The following is a 26,967-nucleotide window of genomic DNA, read 5'->3' as shown; positions in this document are numbered from 1 at the left end:
CTCTTTAGTTAGTCACTCACTTACCTGTTTTTGGTTTGGGGAAATATTCTTTAGTTCTCCTAAAACATTTTGTTGTGTCTGTGTCTTATGTGAAGTTTTTCCATAATTCGGCCCCATTTATTTGCAGATACTTTTGTTCTTTAAGGATGCAAATTATGTTGAAAGATGCTGGTTGTGTTATGAAACATCATGGTCTCTAATAGTAGATTTACAATTTCTGTGGATTGCCAGTCTGTTAATGTAATCAATCTCTGTGTGATTCAGCAAGAAGAATAACCGTTCCTAAAGGCTATATGTGAAAAACATTAGAGAAATAAGACTCTAGGAAGCACCATCATTGGCCTACCTAGATGTAGTTAAAAATAAGGGAAGCATGGAGATAGCTGCAGAAGATGCAAGTGTTACAATCATTTTTTTACTAAAAAGCTGTAAGTAAACAGTGATGCTTTATAGCCATGTATGAGAATTCAGGTTCTTAAAATGCTGTGTTTCTGTATTTCACTTTTAGATTAAGATTTAACTATCAAACACTGCAAATGCATAGTAAGACTTGTATACTTCTATTTTCAGAAATACATATTTGGCATGCATGTGCTGGTATTGTTAGTGTGAGGCTATAATGAAAGTGAAACCATTGAAATTGTTTGGTGCTAGAATGATTAATTTTTGCTGCCATTTAGTAACATGACTACTTAAATAAATGTGAGAATGTTTCTGCTTATATCACCTTTAAAATTAATAAATGGTGTTGCAGTGTGGGTTCTAGAACGGTATTATCTCAGCAGTCCTATGAAAGTCTAGCTTGTACCATATGCTTGTCTGAAACCTGACAGAAAGTTTGTGCCAGAAAGAAAAAACAGGTTAACGTGATTACTTGGTTTAGATGAATTTTTTTTCTTGGAGGAAAATACAAGTGCATAAGACAGGGTAAGTTGAGAGCAGCATTATGTTCGTATTACTCTTATAAGTGGTTACCTTTTGTTTCATAGGCAAGCCAGGAACAGATCCCAATTCAGCAGCATGGGCAGCTTATTATGCTCACTACTATCAGCAGCAAGCACAGCCACCACCTGCAGCCCCTCCTGGTGGACCAGCTACAACCCAAACTAATGGACAAGGTAGCAGTTCAATAAAATGAATTAGTTTCTCCTTTCTGGGTGTGTAGATGACCTATTATTTTTTATTGCTGTCTTCATATATTGGGTAAACTTATTCTAAGGTGGGTTGTTTTCTTGGGAAACTGTTGCTTACAGCCTTCAGTGTTGATTTCCTTCATTTCAGCAGTACTGAGGGTAATCTTGAATATGTCTTGTAATATAATTCCAAAGACATACTTTTCCAGCAGCTTGGGCTGATTTAATTGCATCTTCATAGTGTGGTCAATCACAAGTGAAAAAGGAATGAGCAAAACAGTTAATTGTCATTTACTTAAACAGTTGCATCACTTCAGTGGTTTTAGGAAAACTACTCGTAGTATTTAGTTGTGTATCACAATCTGCATGAGGCTTAACACATTTTAATTAGTATTTAATTAATTAGTATTTTGTACTGTGAGTGACGTACAATTTACAACAGAATTTTGAACACATGCTGAATACTTCAAGTAATTCTTTGTGGTTTCTTCTAATAATTATTTGCATTTGTAGAAGCTTGTACCACATAGGTTTTTAGGGTCAGATTTGAATAATAGAGATTGTTACTGAAAAATTCAGGTGATGATTTTTAAGTCATTTTATCTAAACAGAAATAGTTTTATTTAGACCTTGTTTGTTGTTATTGTTTAATTCAGGAGATCAACCAAATCCAGCACCAGCAGGACAGGTTGACTATACAAAGGCATGGGAGGAGTACTACAAAAAAATGGGTATGTGTGCATGTTTTCCTTGTTGTATAGTAGGATGCTGTAGATCTGCATAACTTATTAGATGAGGTTGTTGCTGTCGTTGTTTTGTTTTTCCTTAAAGAAAATGAGTTATCCATTTGTCTTCTGAGCTATAGCACCTAAAACCCCTGAACATTGAAGAAAATCAGAAAACAGTATTGAAGGCATTTACTTGTATTGATGCTAGTAATCAGCTTTAGCAAAATATTTTCTGCTTAAATGTCTATACTTGATCACTGGGAAACAACACCTTTTAGATGCTTCAATTTGAGTATTTTTAAGTATATGAAAGTATGTTTTGGAGGTCTGCTTTTTACGAAGCAGTTGATTTTCTTGTTCAATAGCTTTGTTGCCTATCCTGTTAAGATTATGTACCTTTTTTTCTTTAACATTTGCTTTCTGTGATGAAGGTATTAAATGTCATAACTAACCTTCATTTATATCACCCACTTCCTTCAGTTGTGTTTGCTTTGCAGCATATAAGACCTGTGTTTTGAACTGCAGTATATGTATAATTGCTAGCTTCTTAAAAATAGTTCACTTGGCCTGACTTTTAAGAATTGAAATACGTTTACATTAAGTTTAAGGCTCCTCATTTACTGAATAAGGAAAGAATATGTGGTGTTGATACATTGGCAGAAGGCACGGTCTTTTAAGTCGTGGTAAGGTCTTGCATGTCAGTGTTCTGGCCATACTGACCACTCCTGGATATCGTACATCATGTAGGTTTGTACGCAGAGGACTAATAGCCTTACGAATACCAGTGCTCTGGGATCTCACTTTGACGAGACATACAGTAGCATCTGGTTTTGGCCTAGCATTCTTATTTATTTTGGCACAGTGTGTTAAAATGAAACAAAAGATAAAGGGATATTTCAAGAATAGTATATCATGAAAAATGTCATGAAGATTGCAATAGAAGTTTCAAACACTTAAAATTAAGATGTAACGGACATTCTTTTTCTTCCCATTTCATTTATTTTTTGTTGTATTGTGTTTGGTGGTTTTTTTTCCTAAATAAACTGTCTCTTAGTTCAGTTCATGTTCTTCAATGCAAAGTACAAGGGCTTTTTCGTTACCTTTGTAAGAGTAATTTAACTTGTTGGCTCTTACTTGTTATCTCTGGAAAGCAAAGTTTGGGTTGCACTAGTCTTGCATGTGCTCTAACTAAATACTAGCTAGTGAAAAGAGTTTTTATAAGGTTTTTGGGAGCATGTCCAAAGAGGAGTATTAATTCAAGAGGAGACATCAGGAAATGTAAGTAATTGCTCTTAAAATTCAAAGTTGATAAATTCCAACACAAAAGTCTCAGATAAGAGGAAAAACGAGTAGTTCTGATCTTCACTTCTTTTTCTGATCTTTGCCTGAAGGGAAGCTCTTGATATCTGCACTCTTACGAAGTTTGTTTGTAAATCATGAGAACTTCCTGCTTCTTCAGTATGTTAAAAAACTTGAGATGGAAGATGTAATTTCACTTAAGATCCACTTAGAAAAGAGGATGAACTGAACAAGTAGGGCTGAAGAGCAGAGATTCCCCATCTAACACTAAATATGGAGGCAGGGAAAAACACTGCCTAAAGTTTAACAGTGTTTAATAATAGTAAAAATTCTGACAAATTGGAAGGCTCTCTATCAGTAAGTTTTTGTGGGCTCCAGTCTCTCAGATACAGCTACTGCTGTTTGTGCTTCCTGTAGTTGTCTAATGGTACTGTTTCTGATAACTCATGCAAAAGGAGAAAAGTAGGAATTACAGGTTGTTCTTGGACTCCGTTTCACTTTTTTTCCCACAGCAAAGATAATAACAGAAACAACTGTTAAATAAACTTCTACATGTCCAGTTTCAGAAAACTGAACTGAAACTTGGGACTACCCAATGAAAATTCTAATACAGTATTCCAAAGTGACTTCCTACTTGTGTAACAGGATACAGCTACTCACAGAGAACATGTGTTTTGCCCATGACTTTAAGTGTATAATAAGAGTGACTTGAAAATAACCTGTTTCCAACTTGGAAATATAGTGGCAAAATCCATCCTGTGTTTCAGACCTTTATTTTGATCAGGAACTATTGCTTTGAGTAACAAATACAGTTAAAAGTAAGACTGAAGAACTGATGACATTACTTATCCACACTGGTAAGTTACTCTACATGGATCTTGTAGGTGACTCGGATCCTCTGTTTTCGTGGTACCCTAAGTCATGAATGGAGACAATTTGTTTTAAAGTTCCTTAGCGTATTACAAGTTAACAAGACAGCAGTTTAACTCTTTAAGACATGTTGGTGCTGTTGTCTTGAGTTAAAGGCATACTATTTTTCTTTCCGCCTACAGGAGTTGAAATAAAGATTTGTATAGCTGGGCTCTAAAAATCTCCCAAGGATGGCAGTTCCCACTAAACGTGAAGTGACATTTTAGTAAATAATCTATATGTCACTATAGGAGTTTGTAAATTTATTGTTTAAAGTTATTATAATATACTGTGGTCTTGATTTGTAATTAAGAGATTTCATAATAAAATGGTAGAACTGTTTAATGATTCCTTAGCATTGTAGTATGAACAAGGGAAAAGAAAAGCTTTCCCTTACTAGAATCACCCTCCGTGTTTGAGAAGTGGAAGAAATGTAGAATCATCTGGAGTTTTCTTTCTTAGCCTGCCTTAATGGGGAGGTATTCTGTGTTTATTATGTTGCCTTTAAATATAGTTAATCAGTTTCACTTATTAGTGCTCCAGGTGAATCTGGACGTTAATGAGCATGTTCCAGTGCAGTTCTGTGCACTCAGGGGAGGTTTTGACTAAGCTGCTGAATTCCATGTGTAGTTTCAGAATGGCTTGCAATACTTAGTGGGGTAACAATGCAGCTAAAATACTGCAAGCTTTTACTAACCCATTCTAGGGCAGTAAGAGTAGATGTCAAACTTCCTGTATTTGATTTATTATTTGAACTTAAGCACTGCCTTAGCATAGCTGGTTAAATGTTGAAAGATTCTTGGGTCATAATGTGTAAAAAATGTCTTAGATTTGACATAACTGGATTCAGACCTAACTAAATAATTTGAAAGTAGAATTCTGATGTCATAAATTGATAGTGAACTTGCAAAAAGTGCATCCTGAGATAATTAGTAACCACATTAAAGATAGTTTAGGTGAAAATTATAGATCAGAAGTGTAAATTGTAACATGGTTTCAGCTCTTAATTTTTAATGTTTTTTGGGAAAACATTTGCTTTACTGCTTTACTCAAAAACTGATGGAGATGATGTTGTTTCTTTTAATATGATGTTGTTTCTTTTAATATGATATCTACAGAGTAAGTGGAAAAACTACGTAAGTTGTATAGATGGTTAGACAAGGAAGATTGTATTTTGAAGATGTTCAGCATAGTGCTTTGCCAAATGTTTGGCTTCCCTGCTCACACTTAATATACCTGAGAGGACTGGGAGAAACATTCATGTAGAGAAGTGTGGGTGACTAGTCCTCTTCATGTGAATATTCTGTGTAAAAGTATTAAAAACAAACAATACCTGATACCTAAGAAAGCAGTTTTAGAATCCTTTGTACTCATTTTCTGCAGAAGGGTGCTCAGTGATCTTGTATCTGAATAAAAAGTGAGGGGTTGTGGATGGGGTTGAAACCTTTCAGCCCTTGTCCTTGGGAAGCTCCCTGTTGTTGGAGCTGTAATATTTTTGATACATTAAAGAGTCCTTGTATATTGGTCTATCACCTTTACAACGTTTTTAAGGTGCAGCTTGATTTTGTTGGAAGGATTGGTAATTCTCAGCTGCGTGTATGTGTTTACACTTACTTCTAGAGGCTTGGAACTTGAGTAAGGGTTGAGAGATGTTTCAGATCTATACTCTGTTCTAGAATAAGTGTTTACAAACATTAATGCTCTTTTGAAAAAAGTAACCTGTACTAACCCCAAAATCACATTAAGGGTGCCAAAATTGGGGGAATGAGTGAATTAGTGTCTGAATTAAGTAATGCAGCCTGTATAATGTGACAAACCCAGTCAGTCTAGGCAGATGACCTGATCTCCCTTGTTGACCTGTATTTCAATATAAATGCTACTGGTTGTCTAGGACAGTTTCGATCAAATGCTTTAAAGACTTGGTGCTCTGGAACCATGATTCAAGAGTGAGAATTTTCTGTCCTAATGGTTCCTCGGTTTTGTTTTACATGGGCATCATGGGAAGAGCAGTTAGGTCAAAAGGAAAAGGAGCAGATACAAGGATGTTCAAAAGACTTGGAGGAATATTGTGATAAGCAGAATGACGTTTGTTAGGCAGTGAGATTTTGAAATTTTCTCACTTCTATTGCATCAGCAAGGCTATATAAATGTAAATACTTGTAGGTCAAGCAGTTCCTGCGCCTGCTGGAGCTCCGCCAGGTGGTCAGCCGGATTACAGTGCAGCATGGGCTGAGTACTACAGACAACAGGCAGCATATTACGCCCAGACAAGTCCACAGGGAATGCCACAACATCCTCCAGCACCACAGGTACAGTTTATTAAATGTGCTTCTTTGGCTGGCTTCTGTTTCAGCGGTTATAGATATTTTTTTGCATGTCTCCTGCTTCGTTACCTTTGGAGTATGCATCTTTTCTTTTTTTTTTCTAGCAAAATAACTATCAGAATAATTAATAGATGACTTTGTTTACTGGATAACTTGAGTTCTGTATCTATCCATATGTTTGGTGATTTTGATTTTTAAAAAAAGAAAAAGAAAAAACTTTCTCCTCCCAGGGTTTTGAAAACCATGCAAGAAGCCACCACCATTTACATTAACCAATTTTTCTTTCTTAAAGGCTTCACTCCTGAGTTAGCTCAATTTAAAGGATTTTCTTTAACTTTTTGTGTATCTCTTATGTATCTCTTCTGCACAGGGCCAATAATAAGAAGTGGACAATACAGTATTTGCTTCATTGTGTGGGGGAAAAAACCTTTGTTAAATGTATGGATGCAGACGCCTTGATGAAGATCTTAATTTTGTTTGGTTAAAAAAAATAGTGTTTTTGAAAATGTACAAAATATCTATCACTACTGATAGGAGGTAATATTTCTGTGTAGAAATGAAAAATGGTTTGTTTTTAGTATTAGTGTAGATGTACACATTCCAGCAAATGTATTTGCAATTATGTGGTCGATGCTTTGTGATATAAATGTACTTTTTCAATGTATTCTTTATCACTTTTAAAATGACTGTTTTGTGCTTTACAATAAATAATATGAAACCTCCTGTGTCGGTAAGTTGGATATGTGGGTATTTAAAGAGTTATAGGATTGATTTGCAACGCTGAATCAAGGTACCTGTACAGAAATGAGATTTTTTCCCCCTGAAACTTTGCTGAGTTTAAGAAGTTGTCGTTAGCATGTTTTTCCCCTCTCACAGAATAGTTATAGATGGAGGATCTCTTTCATTCATTGTATGTTGCTGCCTAGCACCAATAATCTTGATACCTTAATTTTCTTTCTATTTGTTTAAAAGTGCATGTGTTTAAGAAAGTGATCTTTTGGCATACTTCCATTGCGTTAACAGTGAAATTTCCTTTTATATGTGACCACTGTTTCAGACCTGTACAGCTGTTTATAACAGAGCTTCTGTTCTTAATTGAATACTTCAAAACTGTTCCTGTATAACTATTTTAAGGATTTTTCAGACTAGTTATAACATTTATTTTAAGTGTAATGTGCTTAAGCCTTCAGTTTGAAGTAGTCCACTTCAAAATTTAGTGTAGAAAAGTCAATGTGGTATGCATAGTAGTTTAAAAAAAAAAAAATGCATCTGTCCTTGAAACGCTGTTTTGTTTGAGTGGTGGGGAGTGGTTGAGAACTTCCTGCAAAGCAGATAACTTCTGTTTTTGTAAATACTGAAGACAAGTATTTGAATCAATTGATTTTTTTTTTAATATACTTGAAACTTACTGCTCTAATGCTCATACTAAAAGTCTGATTCTCTTGAAATCCTATGTTTGCTCTTTGCATATTTATTGGCTCTTTGCATATATTAGACTACATGCAATACAGTCTGTCTTGCCATTGTCTGTTGAAGTGCAGGTTTGATCCAGCCAGTATAGAACTAGCTCTATAGGGGTGAGGAGGACTGTGCTGTGTATCATCCTTGATTGTTCCTTCAAGGAGCATTGCACTGTAAGTACATCAGAATGACAAATTGATGAACTGCAACAGTATCTTTTTGTCGATGTTCCACATAATGAAAATGCCATACTTGTGTGAATATTATGTTGGAATACAGTGCTGTTATCTTAGAAAATCGTAATTGCTTCTTAATTCAGAAACATAGGTTTGTGAATATACATATTACATACACATAATGTGAGCTTTGTGGGTAAGTATTCCTGAAACGTTTAGCCATAGCTAAAGAAAATCATGTTTTTGTTTATCTGAGTAATAGTACTCTTTGAGACAGCTGTATCATTCAGTGTATTAAAGTATGCATATCATAACATTGAAGTTTTTGGAACCACTTGATAGACAGAAGTTGTCGTTGTCTTCAGTTAGTTTGAAGATACGTAGTGATGTAGGTATGTTTTAATTCTGTATCTGTTGTTTGCTTTATCCTTTGGAACACCGTATTGTTGCTTTGAGAATACATTTTTTTAGGGTGGCTGCACAGAGAAGTAAAAGTTAAGGCTTGAAAAAAATGAAGTAGTTTATTCAGGTAATTAGCAATGTATGTTTTGTGCTGTAGAAATAGAAGGAATTATTTTTATCCCTTTTACAATTAGGAATTATTCTGGTACCTTATAAAAGGATAGGACAGTATTTGCTATCTTTAGTGTAGGGTATGAAGTTTAATAGTTCAGATATTTTGCATGGTATTTTGTAGATAACCTTATAGAATGGTGCATTTATTATGTACTAAACTGAGCAAAATTGAATTCACTGGATTCTTTATCATTCACAAAATGGAGGCTGTTGATTTTGATTCATTTAAGGTATAAAATCTTTATTAATTGCAAACAGTGCAATTATTTATACTTCACAGTGCCTTCCCAGACCTTCCACCTTAGGTTCTGCTGCAAAAAAGCAACAGGTAAGCACAACCTAAGGAAGTATATAAATTTAAATATTTCAGTACATTAATGTTGTCCCTGTGAGATCTTTGTGGTTGTGTATTGAAAAGCAATCTGCTGCTTTCCCAAATGCATTGTTACTCATGGTTCCATTTCAGTGGAAAGTCTTTTAAGTTTTTAAACAACTGTTTCTATTTCTAGGTAAATATGTATCCTTTTTTTTTTTTTTAGAAAAGATGAGTAGATTGCATTAATTGAAGTTAAGCAAAATACGTATTTTTTGTTACTTTTCCTCAAATAGTTACTTGTTGCAATTAAAGAATCAAAACCTTTAAAATATGCAGGAATTACTGTGGTTAGAAACTTCAACAGCCTTCACAAATGTTTTTATAGTAGGGCACTGTTCTCGCTCAAACACGTAAGACTTAAATATAAAGAATATAACTTCTTGTTGTTATCACTGAACTTGATAACTTGTCTTACAGTGTGTTAGTGGAATTTTTAGATAAATTAGTTTGCTTATTCATACTTGACGTGGTAGGAAAATAGATTCTGGAGTTTCACAGATTAGTATGTTTTATTTGGAAAAGCATGTGCACCAGTTAAATGTTAACAGTACAGCAAATAATATTTTATCTACATAGCAGTCAGTGTATCCTGTTTCTTGATACTTTAACTGAATTGCTGTATATTTTGATAGTTTAAAATGTTTGTATGTCTTATAGATGGTCTGGTACAGGTTTTTGTTTCTTTTTTTTTTTTAGCTTAAAGTAAAGCAGCATCTATTTGTTTGTTGATTATTCTGTTTCTAAAATGTGCTGCTCCTCTTTCAAAAGTCCTGCTTATCTGTACATTAAAGAAAAATATTCAAAAATACTGCCTTCATTTTCACACACAGTGCTGAAGATGCTGCAAGCACCAAATCATAGCTCATAGAATCAGGTCCTGAGATAGTTACTACCAGTAAAGAGGAATCCTTTGAGTGTATGCCATTGGTGAGCCGATGAGCATGGACCATAGAAGGGCTCCATGTAGAAGGTAAAATTGGCAAAAACATAACAGATTTGAAATGTATCCCATACGTAACGGTGTAGGGTATAATTTTTGTTTTGATCACTTTTCATTCTTTAAAGTATTATTTGTTTGACCATAAATGTTCCATAATCTGTTAAGTTTTTAAAGTGTGACAATAATAATAAGCAATCTATTTTAATTTATATTCTTCTAAACAGCCAAGCTTAGATATATTGACTTTTTGAACTAAATTAATAGTTGTGCTTCAGTTTCTCAAGCTACTCAATGTATGATGGTCTGTAGTTTAATGTGTAACTTGACTTCGTTTTTGACACAAGAAAAAGTTAGGTGTGTCCCATTTGGATTTTGATTCCATGAATTTAGTGTTGGGGTGAGTCATTTGTTCACTTCTTTTTACATGGTACTTTTTTTTCTACAACTGTTGTTCCTAAAATGTATTAACAGTCTTTCAATTGGTAAGTTTAGCCAGTGGAAGGAAGTAAAGAAGAAAGCCTGTTTTTTGATATGTTGCTAGGGTGCGGAAGATGAGTTTCTTACCTTAGTGTGTAGCATTTGAGGTGTATTGACTTTCAGCTTTCTCACTGATGGGCTACAGGCATGCTGTTTTGTACTAATCACAGAGTTTATTTTTCAACTCTCTCCAAATTCTTAGTTCTTGGGAGAACAGAAAATGCATTATTGGAGTTACCCTGATCCAAAAACATGATGGGATTTTCTTAGGAATGTAGTAAAAGCTATCTTGAAATGTTTCTTGCTTTTTCCCCCTTAGAATCTCACAAATTAGGTAGAGTGTGAAGAGTATAAATAGTTTTGAGAGGAAGCATAAAGCTCAAAGTAGGAAAAATCTTTTCATAAAGCTTTCTGCAGCATAGATGTTAATAGGGCATGAAGTAAAATGTCAGGTGGGTAATCTTCAACTTAACATGATCATAGGTCACCTGTTTAAATTGACCAGGCAGACAGGATCATTATTCAACTTGCACAGCATATCTTGACATATTTCATTGTTTTTTCTGGTGGTATTTTATTGGATGATAGAAACTGTTTCTCCCCTATTCTATTCCAAAGTGATTTTCAAGTTTTCCATTGCATGCTAAGAGCTTCTTATTTTGCTTTTTTCTGGAAATGGTGGGAGGAAGGGAGGACCCCGGGCCTTTCAGAAAGCATACAGTTGACAGGATTCCCTCTTCCCTAGTAATAGCTTATGAAACTCTTATGTATGCACAAATATTTCTCTTGCGTGCATGTGAAATGCATTTTCGTCCTGAGAAAAGTGTTCTCTGCAGAAACTACCCGTGTGTAAAAAGAAGATTGGCTTTAAAAGGCAACTGTGATGGGAACAGTGTCTTAGGGAGATGCAGCTTGGACTTGAGGTAAATTGAATGCTTTACAAAAATGTGGTTTTGAGCTTGGCATTGTATGTAATATGGGTACACGTTAACTGTATAATGTTTTTTTGTATGGTTTTTCTCAATAAATGTAAACTGATGGATAATAATAGAAATGTTTTTGTCTTCTTTATGCTCCTACCGTGCCTTCATCAGTTTTAAATTACAGCTTCAGAGGAAAGATATTGCAGCAACTAGTACTTACGTGAATGAACATCACCCACATGAAAATACATGTATATGGCTATTAGGATAAATGCTCATTGAAAAACCTGTAGTTTATCATTTTTTTTCAAGATGTCTCTGAATTTACAACTTTTATTGAGGCAAAAGAATGACTTTCAGTAGGTAACTGTACAAAGAGCAGTCATCGCGTTTGAGCATAATAGAATTTTGTTCAGTCATTTTGAAATGATGGCATAAATTTAATTTGCTGCAGATTGCGTCTTACGTTAAGGCTCTACACATGCTCTTCAATTTAAAATGTGACTTGTTTGTAAAAATAACTCTTAGACAAGCTTAAGCTGAAAAAATGCACGTGGTGTTAGCACAATGGCATTAGCATTGCTATCAGAGATCTTAGAGAAAAACAGTATGTTAGCCTTAAGCAGACAATGTTTACAGATGCAGCAATAAATTCATTGCATCAAGAGAGTGAAGGTGGAGAAAATGAGCTTCATGTGCTTCCTGAAAATATTTTTCTTAAAGTTGCTTCCTATCAACTTAACTGTGATCGGCTCATGTTTTCTTACCAACTGGTCCTATATATTTTAAGCAATGAAAAATTAGATTGTCTACAAGCAAATGTTGGCATTGTAAAGACTACTAAAAGCCTTACTGAGACTGCTTTTAGTTTTTGGATAACCAACTGCATAGGTTGATATGAGCCTAACAGTTTAAATGCAAGTCTGCTTTTAAAAAAGAATAATAATAAAAGAGCTAATGATCTTTGAAATAAACCCACAAAGGTTAGCAGTTATGTAATCTTTTATTGTTTAAAAATATTACACTGGGGTTTTTGAAAAATCACTGATAAGTATTTCCTTTTGCCAGTTCTATGCTTCTGGGATAAAGTAAAACAGCTTAAATATTTAGTGTTCATGCAAAATATACCAGTAGATTTACACTACTACACAAGTTTCCAGATTGTGTATTTAGCTTTATACTATTACACAACAGTTGGTCTTCAAATGTGGGAGCACTATTATTCAGTTTTTCCTTTTAGTTCTTAACATTGATTCCTTCTTTTTAACCTTCAGTACTAAATTTCATATTGAGCAAGGAACCTGGACGCTCACACAGTTTGAAGGTTATTCTTATCTGATGCAGGAATGACAAATCAATGCGTATCCTTGCTTTCTTTAGTTGGCCCCATCAGAGAAAGAGATGATGCAGTAAGAAAGTTTCGAGGGGAAGAAAGATTCCAGCTAAAGTAGAGCATTAGTAGTCATCAGCTAGAAAATAAAAAGGGTTAAGAGAAAGAGATTAATAGATCTTCATAATAGGAAAGATGCAAGAAGAGTATTTGAGAATTAAGTGAATTTAAAAACTAACTCTTACTTTCAATGGTGAGAATACAAGTGCTAGCAGATGTGCCTCTATTGTTGACTGCTTTACACATATATTCACCTTCATCTTCTGGGAAGGTTTCTGGCAAATAAAGGCAATAAGTTTCTCCTCTTTCAATATATTGATAGTCCTCAGAGTCCTGCAACATTTCCCCCTCAAACCACCATGTGACTTGAGGTTTTGGTTCTCCAGTAATTTTAACTGTAAATCTCACTGGCTCGCCATCAACAACTGATGTGTTTTTTAGTGACTTCTTGAACCAAGGAGCTCCAGATCGAGCTTGATCTTCCTCATCTTCACAAGCAGAACCATTAATAATGCTTCCATCATCATCTTCTTCCTCTTCCCTTTTCTGTTTGAAAATAATCCAATTTAGAGCATTTAAAGTAGCAATAGCAGCATGACTGCTAGTCATATGTATTTGTCTACAGAAAAGCTATCATGTTTTTGAGAAGGGGAAATGCCACGCCTATCCTTACTAGATAGCAAGGGCACTGAGTCTGGATATGGAACAGATAGTAAATGCTGTGGAAATTTGATTTTAATGAGGCTAGAATCTAGGGAGGGAAATACAGGCATGAATATAGATTCCATTTTCAGAACATTCAAAGGAAACTGCACTTTTTTTGCAGTACACTTCTCATACTCTTCAAGAATAAGAAAACACCAAAAGCAATTATACATTATTGCAGCAATTCACAGCAGCTGTTAAGTATAATGTTCCTTTTATACTTCTGGCAGTGTTGCCATCAATGGTAATCAGATGCTAAGTTAAATGACATGTAGGACTGAAGAAAAGGTACTTTGTAATCTCTACCTTCTGTAAAGCAGCATCAATTTCTTTTTGTTCAAATTGCATGCGTAGTAATTTTTGTTCTTCAATTCTCCTCTGTTCTTCTTCTTGCCTGGCTCTTGCCATTTGCTCAAAACGTGCCTTCATGTTTACTTTATGAGTAAATGGAGCCTCAGATTTCTTGGCTGGTCTCACATCTACTTCATCATCCTTGAAAAATAAAAAATAGGACTTACTCATTTATTACCTTTTCAACAGTTATAACAATAGCACTAGTTTTGTAGCGCAATTCTTTTTAACTGAGCAAAGCCAGAGTCCTGTTGTTTTTTTTTACCCTCCCAGTTTTGTTTAATGTTGGATTTAAAATGAAGTCTTAATAATAACATCCCAGGCTCTGAGGTAGTAATTTCTATTTAAAAAAAAAAAAGAAAAAACACCTCTAGTCTAATATTTTAGTGAGAAGGTTTTTTAAAACAGTTTCATGACACTAATTCTGTAAGGTATGGATTCAAGGAATGTTGGGATGCACATGTACAATTCTGTACTGTGAATTCAGATAAGTTTTCTATAATGTCCCACTCTTGATGGCTCTATGTCAGAAGTATGTAGTAATAACGCTGCAAATAATTGTTTTGGATGCAACTGTAACTTTGTTAAATACAGAAGAGATGATTAACTAAAAGCTTAGTAAACTAAATAACATAAGGGAAAAAATGCAGGGTTTTTGAAAAATGTCTTCACGGTTGTAAGAACTGTCCCTTGGTGAATTGTCCCTTATACCCACTGCACACTTGGGGTTTACATTTTTATACTGGGGAGCAATGTAAAAGTATTACAGAGGGCCTTCCTAAGTACACGTCCTTTCTTGTTTTGAGAAAGGACGCTGATCTTTATTACGTTTCTTCTTTCTTCAAGAAGAATGCTCAGGCTTTTTCACAACTTTCATGCATTTTTGTATGCACGCTTTTTTTTGTTTGGTCATTTTGTTTTTTCTCTACTGCTAGTCATAAAGCATTTAGTTTTCTTCCTTCTGGACAAGGAAAAGAAGTCCTATTGGACCTATGCTATGATTCTCCATATTCCTGTCTAAGGAAAAATTCTACCTTCTGCAAGAATCCATGAAGTACAAAAACATGACCATTGGACCATTTGCTTTCTTTTTCTGTCACATTACATGGCCTCTTCTCTCACACTGCTGTATGAAATCTGGTTTCTTGGAAGTCACTGTTGATTAGGTTGTACAAGGTCTTCTCCCGTTTGAGCTACTTCACCTTTTGCTTTGTGATCTTGAACAGCAGGCTTTCCAATGAAGTCTCATGTCTCTTCTGTGGATTGTTTTTGTCTCCTAGTGGTTAGCTGGGTTTGTGCTCCCTTTATGGAAACAACCAGCTTAGTAAACTTTCAGAAGGTAGATGGTGGAAGGGAGATTAGAAAGGCAAAATACTTGGAGAAGTAATTTCAAAAGTGTTAGAAAAAAATGTTTTATACATTAAAATCTTTAGAAGTTGAATACTGCCTTGCTATGGTAAGTCTTTAGTCGCTTGTATGCAATGGTGTTGTGCCTTCAACACTGCAGGCTGATCTCATAGGAATGTTACAGTGTAACTCATTAAATGAAAAGCTTAAAAATAAAAGGTTTTGAGCTGATACTGAAGTGGCTGACTACACTAGGTATGAACCTCGGAATGAGGCTCAGATAAGGATTACTACTGTTAGGAGTCTCCTGTACTGCCCCGTGATTGTGGTGAAAGCTGCTCCTGTTGGTGTTTTGGGTTACAGGGTTGTATTGATACATAGGTCAGACTGAAAGCTTCATTTCTGGTTTTCCTCCTTTGGAAAATAAAATGCAGTGATTCCAGCTGGAAGCATATATAAGTAGGCGTCCTTCCCTGCTTTAACGAATGAAAATCCTCTCTCTGATCAAAAAGGGCAAGTACTTAATCTCCAAATGGTACTAGGGTTTTTATTTGGTTTTAATTTTTATGATGGCAAATGAATTAAGAGTTCAGAAGGAGAAGCAACTCATCTGACCGTTAATAGAACACACTCTAAAACATGAATGTTCCAACCCCTCAGACTGTCAGGTTTCAGGTTATTAAGATGCTAATTCGAAGACTGAGCAGCAAATCAGATCTCTGCTGGAGTACATGACTGATAGTGAACTGGTGCTGTTTCTTTTAGAGATGCTGGAGTGAGAGTTCCTCATACATCCAAATGAAGCAATAGGAAAGTAGGGACAGAATCATTTTGGAAATACAACTTTTGATGAAAGCAGCAGTATTGGCCAGTATCATAAGTGTGCTAGTTAAGTAAATCATTAACATATACAGAGTTCAACTTACCTCTTGAAATTTTTCAGCTTCCCTTTCTCTTATTTCTTCATCCATTGCTCTTCTCTTAGCTCGTTCTTCTTCAATCTTCTTCTGTATTTCTTCTTGAGACAATTGTCCTATTTTTTCAAACTTGCTTTTCAAGTTCTTTGCCTGAATAGAACCACTTCTTTTTAGCTTTATTAATTCTTCGTATTCTTTGCTTAGCTCAAAAGTTTCAGACTCTTCTTCCAGCTGTTCAGAAATAACAGAACATGTAAGATGGAAAATACTCTGGTTGTTTTTTACTACCTGTTCTCCCCACAGGTTGTGTAACTTAATATACTTGAACAATTCTTTTAGGTTGGAGTTACTTGAAATCAACACAGTGACCTTTTCCTTCTAATTTTTTTTATCAGTATGATCAAGATCACTGAGTTTGTAGCACCTTTAAACTAGATACAGATTTTAAAATATCTTCTCTGGCTTTGCTTGAATGCACTTTTTGTTAAAGAATTGCTCTCAATAAACCACCCTTTAGAGACTAAGAAAATCAGATACCTAACAATATAATAATCTCAAAGTTATCCTTGATCTGTAATTCACCTCCCTGACTTACTTGCAATGTCTTATGAAATAGTTTTCTAAAATACAGCTACTCTGTTAAAGTTATAGCTAGATTTTTTTAATGCAGAAAAAGCAAATGTCAGGATGTCATGGCTGGAAAAGTGACAGTTCTGGATCCTGTAGTTGAACCATGTCTGATGCTGTAATGGTTTATATTTTACATCCTCCCTTTATGACCTCTGATGGCAATAAGAATGTATATGCATTTCAGTTGGATATCCCTGTCTCCCTTCTTCCCCAAAATGTAATCCAAAATTTACTTGAAAAATTCACAAGCTGGAGCCTTTACTACTCGCTCTTGCTTTGCTTACAAAAAACAAACAAATAAAAAACTAATATTCAAAAGGGAATTAAAATTACCACCCACAACCAAATCAAATTGAAGTGTAGAGTTCATGAATGTGGTGTTCTAGTCATCTGGTATGCAAGGCAAATTTTGTGTGAGATTCTTAAAATCAACTGTGACAGTCTTCAAACCCTTTTAAAGTTTTCCTGGTAGATTAGTGATTACAAATATGTATCTTATAATGTTATAAAAGGATGTTTTTCTGTTTTTCAATCTTTTCACAGAATACAAAAAGTATGGATTGAAAATCCCTTTTTCAGTTTTCAGTTACAATCTTAAACATCAAAATTCTGTTAACTGAAATGATCCATTATATTTTTATTCAGAACATGCCTAACGTATCTTTTAGTATACAAACCTCTCCCATTTCTTGTCTTAACTGTTGAAATTCTTGCTTTTCCATTTCCAGTTTTTGCCTACGCTCTTCCTCTGTGCGTCTCTTTTCTTCTTCCATTTTTTGTCTCAGCATTTCCTCAAAATTAATTTCCAGTTTACCAGGTATGAGAGATTCTTGAGAAAATGTTTTAAACATTTCTGGTGATTCATCATCCAGCACCTGCTGGAAATTCAGACCATTAATGATACATCCTGAAGGTACTTGTGATGAAATCACAGTGTTGCTCAGACATTTCTAATGCTTGAAGATAACCAAGTATTTTGCCACGCCTGCCACAGAGCAGTAAGATGTAATATATAGGCATTAGGCATAGGTATTGCTCTAATGTTTTGGGAAGAATGGAGTTTGGGAAAAACACGTGTTTTTTTGTCGTTGTTTGACTTTAGCTCTTTCTTATTACAGTGCTAAGCTTTTATAATGAAGCTAAAGGTGTTTTAAATGGGAGAGGATGTCCTCTAAATGCAGCTTGGGGACCTGAAATGATTCATTCCTGTTTATTTCAGACTGTCCTATGAAGTGTTTGTGTTTAAACGCCATTGCCCTTAACACTAAAGTACTTTTAATCTTCCTTCTAGGCAAACTGCATTATATTTCTGTTCTTAAGCTCCAATAATACTAGTATTCCTAATAAGCATAACTGAACAGAATTTTCTCCAAGAAACTCTTGCGCACAAACTGAAGATACTAAATCATGTTGCCAATTCATTGCAGCAAGGGTTTCCTTCTTTTCCTGTCCTTTTCCCAGGCTACACCGTAGGGCTGGGCTTTGATGGTCATTCTGTGTGAGCAGATTGCTTATTTTTTGGACCCATTCCTAAGAGGATATCAGGGCCCCAGAAAGGCATTTTTTTATTGCTTCCAAAAGCAAGAAGTATAAGACCAAATATTTGATCAGACTGAATTTGTTAAAGCATAGCAGTACGAAGACATTGAGTGGTATGTTACAAAAATGGCCAGGTAGCATGACAGTCAGTTACACAGGAAGATTTTTAAAATATCTTCTTGATTATTTAAAAAAAAAAGTTTGTATGTGTAACTATATAAACTTCGGTCACATTAACAGAGATTGTCTCAACGAGAGCAGTCTGAAGACAAATGTGTGAGAGGTCAAATACTGATGTAGACCTGCATGAAGATGTGGCTTTTGGCACTATTTAGTCAGTGCTTGTTTGAAGTCTTGTGGCAAAGGTTACAGAGTCCGATGTGCCTTAAATTCTAGGCATTCCTAACAGCCATCAACTAAATTCTAGAAAGGATTATAGAAGACAAACTTTCATTTGAGAAAGTGTTTAACTAGCTTTATAAAGAAACAAACAAATGTTTTTGAAAAGATGTTTTAGCACTCCCTTTTTCCTTTATTACTCCTTGCTGCCATTGTAACTTGCTCCTTTTACTGGTGTTTGTACTATCTCAGTTCATACCTTAGTTCTTGACATACTTTGCCCATACCTGTTTTTATTTGCCACAGCTCTTTCAATAGTTTTTTCTGGCCTAATCCCACTCAAAAACTCTCAGTCACTATAGGTTTCTTTCAGATTTTTTCCTCAGTTAGCTTGCAGTTGGACTTCTGCCCTACCATTCCTTCCATTCCTCATTCGTTTTGCATAATACAAGCTCATTTGTAGAAATTGTCATGGAGAAGCAGAGTCAAAAAATGAAGCTGTAAACTATTTGTTTTAGTGAGGCAATGCATAGCTAGCTGCGTGTTTTTTAGAAGATAATTGCATCTAAGTCAGTAAAGAAATGTCAATCTCTCTGATGTTGTATTAGTTCATATGGTTATCACTTCAAGATGATACAGAACCTAAGTGAATAGAAGAAGCACTAATTCAAAATTTATTAATGTGTGTATGTATGAATTAAAAAAAAAAGGCTGTGCGTATAAGCAATGAGATGCATATGTGCATCTGAATCAGTAAGTTATGAAAAGACTGTAAGTGAGCTTATTCCTGGTTAAAAAACACAGGGAAAAAGCTGAATTGTGTGTTACATAAAACCCTTGTTCAATAAATATTTTAGCTATGTTTTGTGAGGTGAGACCATGGTTTGGTTTGGTTTGGTTTTTTCTACAAATTGGGAACAGATAGGGGTGGGAAACAGTCCTGTATGAGCAATAGTTTGCAGTTCAGCCAGCCAATTTTCAATGGGCAATGCTGATTGATACAAAGTAGAATGGCTTTTTGTTCATACTGAGACAGGTTCTTTATGCAGTCACTAATGGAAAGAGAATGACAGTGAAGAAAACAAAATGCTTCAGTCCAAAAGGGATTGAGTTGATGGTGGAAAGCATCAAAATATAAATGTAGTAGAAGAAAATGTAAAATAGGGAGATCCTTGCAAAAGAAGGTAGCTTTTGTGCTTTCTAGCAGCAGTGTTCCTACTTCTGTTTGTGGATTTTTTTTCAAAAAGGAATTAAAATGAATAAACGTGAAAAAGGTTCTTAAATAACTAAATTTAAATGCTTAAAAATGAATGTGAGGTTTCAGTACTTCTGAAAGAGATGACTTCTTCAAATGCTTAAAAGCACATCTGTGCATTGCTGTTACATTGTGTGGGTGTGGAAAACAAGGAAAGCATGGGCTTACATTTTCTATTAAAGGTAAAAAAAAAATGCAGTACTCATATTCAGGACGCTAATTAACAGAAAAATTCCAAACACACATATGCTGAAAACATTTTCAGTTAATTTTTTAGACTACTGAACTTCTTTACTCTCTGCTGTTACAGTGCAGTTTCGGCCTGTGCTGCATCTAATGGATTAAACATCTAATGGATTAAACTCTGTTTTTTCTGGCCTGGACACTGAAGCTAAGTTCTTGTTACATTGAGACAGAAAAAGGCTGTTCACAAGAAAGCAATAAAAAACAGAAGGGCAGCATGTGGTTTTTTTTTTGGTTTTTTTTTTTTTTTTTTGCTTTCTTTGAATTGTCTGCTGACTTTTCATAAAGATTGTAATGGCAGAAGTCCAGTAGCACTCCTTTTCCTTTTTTTTCAGGTTTAAGGTCCTGTGTTCCCTCTTCGGAGGTGTGGACAGACCACAGACATTATTTTATGTAATCACTTACCAGTACAATATCAAGTATAACTTTGTTGTGATTTCTCTGGAAAATTTTTGAGTAGAGGTCTCGTCTTTGGCCCACTTCTCAGGCAGAGGGAGCACTGCTAGCAGTATTAATAGTCATACAAAGCTTTAATTTGCCTCACAAACATGGCTTTGAATTATGAAGAAAATAATTTTATTAGGCATGCGGTTACTCTTTCCCAATAAAACCACACAGGGGAATGTAGATAGAGACTGCCAGATGGGCAAGTTGTTCCACAGTTTTGCATGGTATGTCTTGACCTTCATTTTGAAACAAACAGTACTTGCAATTTTAGTTGGTAATGGTCTAATTTAACACTGTGTTTCCTAACATCCACCAGTAAGTAACTGGCTTTTATCAAAAAGCATGCTGAAACTTCAAGTTATTGGAAGAAATGTGAGGAATACTGTGAAAAGCCCCATGCTGATTGTTTTTTTTTGTTTGGTTGGTTTTTTTGAGTGATTTGGATGACACCCTCTGAAATTAGGCATCTGTTTCTGCTTTCAGGTTGGGTCAGTATGTCAATCCTTGCTCCCTGAAAATTTATCTTTGATACAGTCTTGGTCATTGCATGTCACAAGGATCTGTTCCAGATCAAAGTTCCATATTAAAAACTGTTCTAACAGTAAATTCCACAAGTTGCCTTTTTTGTTTTCTCTGAACAAGTAATGAAATGCAATAAAAACATTGGTTAGCTGACTTAAGCTTTTTCATTTTTTCTTCCTAAAAGGCCACAGATAACTACAGAATTTGCACTTGCACTGAGCATTTTTCTAGCCTGGCATTAATTATACTTAAGGAAGAGCTGATTGGTGGACTCTATTTAAATGCAGGGAGATTAACTTGGGCAAGTGGAGCTAAAGAAACAGGAATTCCTCCCCACCTTATTGAGAACAAGAGCCTCCTTCTGAATTCTTTTTGCTTTCCATGTAGCATAATACTAGCAGTTGGAAACAATATCTGGTTTTGATTAAATTATTTGAAATGCTTTCTAGGGTTTCTGTGAGGAGGGATAGTGCTGTGGTGATTTTTGGTAAGCTACCTATTAGAAGGTAGTGGGGTGAGCTAATTAATGAAGGAGTCAAAACATATTCCTAACTCTGTATTTAAAGCTTTTCGTGCAGCTGCTTTCTAGTTCAGTGTGGAGACTTAGGTAAAATATTAAAATAACTAAATACTAAACAACGTGCCATACCATGTTCTTCCTTGCTTCAGCAAATGCCCGTTTCTCTTCTTCTATGCGTCGTCTTGCATCTTGTTCTGCTTTCCTCTTTTCTTCTTCTCTCCTCTGTCTTTCCATCTCCTCAAAACTGAGCCTAAGTTTACCAGGACGGAATTCTTTACCAGAATTTTCAGATTCATCATCATCACCTTCATTTATCTTTAGAGAACAGGAATAGGAAAAAAATAAATACCTTATCCAAACATAAAAATACTTTGCATAGTAAATGCTCCATTAATTCTATTCTGATCTTTCATAAATGCTTTCTTCTCCTGGAGGAAGATAAATATATCATTGGTTTGGTTCCTATAAGAAACCTTTTAAGCTTGGTTTGAACCAGGGGAGGGAGAAGGGAAATGTATTTCAGAATCACGTATTTAACTTCTGTAATTTTTTTAAATCACTTGAAGGTGTAATTTGAAGTACAATGTGTTATCAGGAAAAGGCTAAACAATTAAGTATCTATTTTGTGGTTTCAGGGTTGGATTATTTACTGTGAACACTCACTCCCTATTCTCTTTCTTCACATCATTTTCATGGAGCTTTATGCCATCATGTTACTTACGTATAAATTATTTCCACCAATACATGTATCAGTTTACAAAATGTTGAAGTCTTATAGCAAAACTAAACTAAATAACATTTTGTTTTAATCCAGACTGACATTTTTGTTTCTTTTCTTTTTAGGCATTTAATCATCACTGAAGAAAGGGAAGTGAAATTCTTCACTATAGCTTGTCTCCAGTAAATACTATCCACAAAGAGAAGCCTATGGTTTGCAAACTGCAATCAAGAACAAAAGAATTAACTATCTTCAGAATATGTCGTGGAGTACTTAATTTGTTAATGGTGGAAATTGACTGGGAACTCTCAGAGTATCCAGCTATCTGCTTACTACAAGCAGACCAGGGACTGGTATGTTGGGGGAGTTACAGGAATCTTTTATTTGGAATTCGTAGGGTAAAAGAAAGAATTGAAGGAACTCAACTTCTGAACTGTTCCTTTAAGAAAACTTTTGACTTCAAATTTGGACAACCATTGATAAAACTGCATGGTAGAAAAAGACCATGGGGGTGTCTTGTTTTTCTATTGAATCTGTAAATTCAGTTGTCACAGTTATATTACTTGGTTAATAAATGCAGATATTGAGGGGTCAGAAATGTGAACAAAACTTCAATTAGAAATGCTACAGTAACTTCACAAAGTTCTCTCTCCTTCATTTTCTTTCTTCTTCATCTTCACTAGTATCCACTAGAAACTAGTGGAAAGTTAGGTGATTTTTCGGGGTGGGTGGGAGGAAGGGGTGTAAACTATGATTTTGGGATCTGCCGAAACCTAGAGCCCTCTGTTTGGACCAGTTGGGAATTTCAGTGTTTCAGCTTTCTGGATGTTCTGTGGGGTCGGTTTGTTTTCCCTTGCATATTAATTTCTGGAATGTTCCTGAAATATAGTCAATATAGTGATTTTGTTTGTCCAAGAATGGTCATTTATATTTACACTTCCTTCTTATCTATCATATTTCTCAAACAAGTACGGGAACAAGAAATAGTAGTCTGTTACTACTGAACATTTTCATAAAAATTGGTTACTGAGATGTATGAAGTAATATTAAAGATGAAAACAGACAACTAGTTTTCTTCTTGAGGATTTACAGCTTAAGGTACTAAAGCTGATATGAAAACTAGTAAGATTGCTGACAAATTCAAAACACAGAAATTTCCTGTTTTTACTAAAAATGTCTAGAGAATTATGCCAGGATGGTTACTGAATTAGAACTAAGATCAGAAACATATATTTCAAAAATTTGCAGTGATACAATTTTCAGCTTGAAATAAAGTTAAGCAGTAAGGAAAATAAGAATCAGATGCAGGAGAGAACGTAAAGACATATCGTCTATGAAAATTCTGTAACAATACATATGAAACACAAATTTACCATTCGCTGTCTAGCTTCTTCAAAGGCGCGTTTTTCCTCTTCTAAACGCTGTTTTGCTTCTACCTCTGCTTGCCGCCTTTGATTTTCCTGTCTCTGTCTTTCAAGTTCTTCAAATGTTACTTTCAGCTTACCAGGAGACAGAGGCTCTTGTGATTCATTGTCTTGATTTTCACCCTGTGCAAGAAAAATTAAATAGTTACATTTTAAATAATACATACTTATTTCTTAGGTATTTTTAGATAAGTAGTTTACCATGACAAATGAAAGGCACTTGGTTTCCTTAAGGAATTGTTTTTGTTCCTCGTATTTTAGCTTCATGTCTTCATCCTGTCTGTCTTTTTGTTCTACTCTTTCTTTTCCTGTGTTTTCAAAGTTTATTTTCTTCTTCCCAGGTGTTTTGGTGGGTTTTACAGGCACTACTGTTACCAGCAGTGAATCATCCCCTTCCTGTCCAAAAAGATATTTATTATATTTTTGTAAAGCTTGACTTCTGGGCAGACTTATTTCTTAATCAAACTGTTGTTTTTACCTGTGTGAACCAAAGCTTCCAAAAGAATTACTTATATTAACAAGAATAAACTACTTGTGACAGTTGCTAATTTCCTTGTAATATCTAGAGAACATCAAGACTGAATTATATTTTCACCATAACTGCTGGCAAACTCTTTAATTACTTCTAATTGAATTTACATAATTTCATTAACTATTAGTTATAAATATTCATGGTTTGGATAAGAACAAATTAAATTTTGAATACATAGAAATTGTAGTTAGTCTACTTCCAGTCTTGTATTTACTATGTAAAGGATATACTGTGGTTGGAATAAGCTAGTAGTTCTAGAAATAGGTAATTTTCCAAGCAGACTATTTTGTTTTTGAAGGATGCTGCTGCTTCAAAATTACTTTCACAACTTATTTGCCAAAATATGCTTTACCCAAGGTTGTTTTTTTAACAAAATACCATGATTAACAAGGATACTGTCAAATAACTTAAAAGTAATGTTAGTTTGTTTTTTAAACTGTAGTAGGAACGTGACTTTCTTTTGTTAGTGACAGATGATAGGACCTCTTTAAAATTAAATGCTTATTTGCAAGACGTAAAATCCAAACCCATACGTTAAATTAGCCCATTCAAAAAAGAAAAAAAGACTAAGCAATTGACTGCAGTGTTCAAACATCTGTATACTGACAGAATCCCGTTTTAATGTCAAGCTTAAGGCAAAGAGCTTTATGATGATACTTTCCAAAGCCAGAGGACTTAGAATATCATTGCCAGTGTGCCTCAGATCATTCTGGTGGCTTTCAGTATTTACATTTGAGGTGCTCTTCACTCTCCTAATCACAAATTATTCACAGTTCAGACTCTATTTCAAACTTAAATAAATTCACTTCAAGTGCATATATACACTACTGTATGCTTTAAATTTTCTTAGCTCCTTGGTGAATTATAATTAAGTACATGTGCCCTTTTCTAACTTTTCCCAGCCCATATTACAATAATAAAACAAAGTGAATAAAAATGTAGGTGAACATTTCTTTTAAAAAAAATCCGATTACCTCTGCTGCTGATTCACTTCCCGTATTGTTTAAGTCATCAATCTATTAAATGAGAATTTCATATGATTACATTACTTTGGCTCTTTGCCTTAGATTTGCAAACAAAGAACTGGAAATTCTTTTTGTATCAGTGGTATGTATGTAGCACTTAAATTCACAGAGATGGTAGACTGAACCTTTGTTGGAATACTTCAGATAGATAGCGAGGTGAGAAAGAGGAAATATGACATCAAAACATGAAAATACAGAAAGCATGTTAAAGCATTCTTAACGCTTCAGTGATGAACCAAGAAGAGTGCTTTAGATGTCCATTCTTCATGGGAGCATTCCACAAATGTGTAATTGTGTAAAAAAAAAAAAAAAAAAGAAGCAAGCTTATCGATTATTTCTAAGTGATACTGTCTTCCTATCAACTCCCTGCAGAAAGTCTATTGTATTTGCTTCATATTGGTTCTTAGTATAATGTTACTGTATAAAACTAACATAGTGCCTTTCACAGTCAATTAAATACATGACAGATTAAACCATACTTTTAACAGGAAATTTAACAATGCTAGAAGTCCTAGCAGATAATTCTCTCCAAATCCTGGTTGAAAACTGACTCCTAGAGCACTGTTTCTTTTCTTACGTTTAAAAACCAAAAAGCCTAAATTAAATATTCCTAGATTTTTTGTTAAATAAAGATTTGCTTATAGATCTAGTCTATCATTTAGATGTTTACTCTCACTGCAGTATTTGCAGCACTGAATAAAACTTAAAAAAGGAATTGAATACGATGCCCCAGTGCAAAATTTTACAAAAGACAAAATTTGCTTTATAAGCATCAAAAATGTTGGAGTCTGTTCACATATAGATGCAATAACAATTCACAAAGTGACAATGGAATAAAACATGATCTGAATACTCTTGATTTTTACAGTATTTGTATCTTCATATTTTGGTCTCACAATGTAATTTTCATATATCTTGCTTGCCTCAGTTTATCTATCACTGAACTGTATTCACTAATTTAGAAGCAAAAATTGTCTAAAATAAGAGTTGGTGAAAAAAACATTTTCAAATTAGTAAATTCTATAAACTCTTACATGCCTATGACACCAAAATTTGTGCCTTTTTCATATTCCTACCACATTTATGCCTGCCTGGTCTTATTTATGACTCACGTTTAACAAAATCATTAGCCTAAGGATTGTTCAGAGAACCTTTATCTTCACTTACTTCCCCACTTCCATCCCATCCAGCATCTCCCATATAAAGCACTACTATCAAAAATCTTAAGACCAACTATTTCTGCTGATGAATACAAAACTTCTTTGTCTTTGTTTACAATTATATCCTATTTTGATCAGATAAACATACCTCCTGTGCTTTTTTTGCTAGTTCTCTCTGAATTTTTCTTTTCTCAATCATATCTTGTTCAATTCTGCGCTTTCTTTCTTCTTCTGTTCTTTTTCTTTCTTCTTCTTGCCTTTGCTTCTCCATTTCTTCAAACTTGCCTTTAACAGTTCCTGTGAATATGAAATACACAATTCAGGAGCTAGATATAATACTTATGTAATTAATTATGTCGCCTTTAAGTTTGGGCCTCTCTTACCTATTAGCTTTGGAACATAACCCTTGTCCATCTTAGATGATTTCGTGTCATCATCATCATCAGATGCAAGCAGTTCTTTCATCTAGTCGATGAAAAACAAAGTAAACTGTCTTTATATCTTAAATAAAATTCCAACATTGTTATATTAAAATAATGTGAAAAGATTTTCACATATAATATTCAATATCAAAATAACAC

The 26,967-nt window shown here is 34.6% G+C and overlaps 2 protein-coding genes across 34 annotated transcripts in view; one reads left to right on the top strand and one right to left on the bottom strand.

Moving 5' to 3' along the window:
• Positions 1–25,544, top strand: part of FUBP1 (far upstream element binding protein 1) — a 39,534-nt gene extending 13,990 nt beyond the window's left edge. For 4 of the 20 annotated variants that reach the window (XM_080601487.1, XM_080601483.1, XM_080601493.1 and 1 more), the window contains 5 exons: positions 990–1,118; positions 1,790–1,864; positions 6,233–6,378; positions 8,887–8,934; positions 22,371–23,143. In XM_080601487.1, the coding sequence (XP_080457613.1) occupies positions 990–1,118; positions 1,790–1,864; positions 6,233–6,378; positions 8,887–8,934; positions 22,371–22,388 (416 nt within the window). In that variant the 3' untranslated portion in view covers positions 22,389–23,143. Of the gene's footprint in view, positions 1–989; positions 1,119–1,789; positions 1,865–6,232; positions 6,379–6,763; positions 7,116–7,934; positions 11,454–22,370 lie in introns of those variants that run through there. The other 16 variants (XM_080601490.1, XM_080601488.1, XM_080601485.1 and 13 more) reach the window with 10 other exon arrangements.
• NEXN (nexilin F-actin binding protein) overlaps positions 12,307–26,967 on the bottom strand; it is a 28,057-nt gene continuing 13,396 nt past the window's right edge. For 3 of the 14 annotated variants that reach the window (XM_080601470.1, XM_080601469.1, XM_080601467.1), the window contains 11 exons: positions 26,770–26,851; positions 26,535–26,683; positions 25,176–25,217; positions 23,871–24,065; positions 23,619–23,792; positions 21,657–21,842; positions 17,340–17,540; positions 16,042–16,263; positions 13,724–13,909; positions 12,898–13,258; positions 12,307–12,791 (listed from right to left, as the gene is read on the bottom strand). In XM_080601470.1, the coding sequence (XP_080457596.1) occupies positions 12,778–12,791; positions 12,898–13,258; positions 13,724–13,909; positions 16,042–16,263; positions 17,340–17,540; positions 21,657–21,842; positions 23,619–23,792; positions 23,871–24,065; positions 25,176–25,217; positions 26,535–26,683; positions 26,770–26,851 (1,812 nt within the window). In that variant the 3' untranslated portion in view covers positions 12,307–12,777. Of the gene's footprint in view, positions 13,259–13,723; positions 13,910–16,041; positions 16,264–17,339; positions 17,541–21,656; positions 21,843–23,618; positions 23,793–23,870; positions 24,066–25,175; positions 25,218–26,534; positions 26,684–26,769; positions 26,852–26,967 lie in introns of all 14 variants that reach the window. The other 11 variants (XM_080601479.1, XM_080601478.1, XM_080601475.1 and 8 more) reach the window with 6 other exon arrangements.

This window comes from Anser brachyrhynchus (genome assembly GCF_964034855.1).
Source record: "Anser brachyrhynchus genome assembly, chromosome: 8".
Taxonomy (NCBI): domain Eukaryota; kingdom Metazoa; phylum Chordata; class Aves; order Anseriformes; family Anatidae; genus Anser; species Anser brachyrhynchus.
Note: the sequence above shows the minus strand (reverse complement) of the source record. Positions and strands in the feature narration are given on the sequence as shown.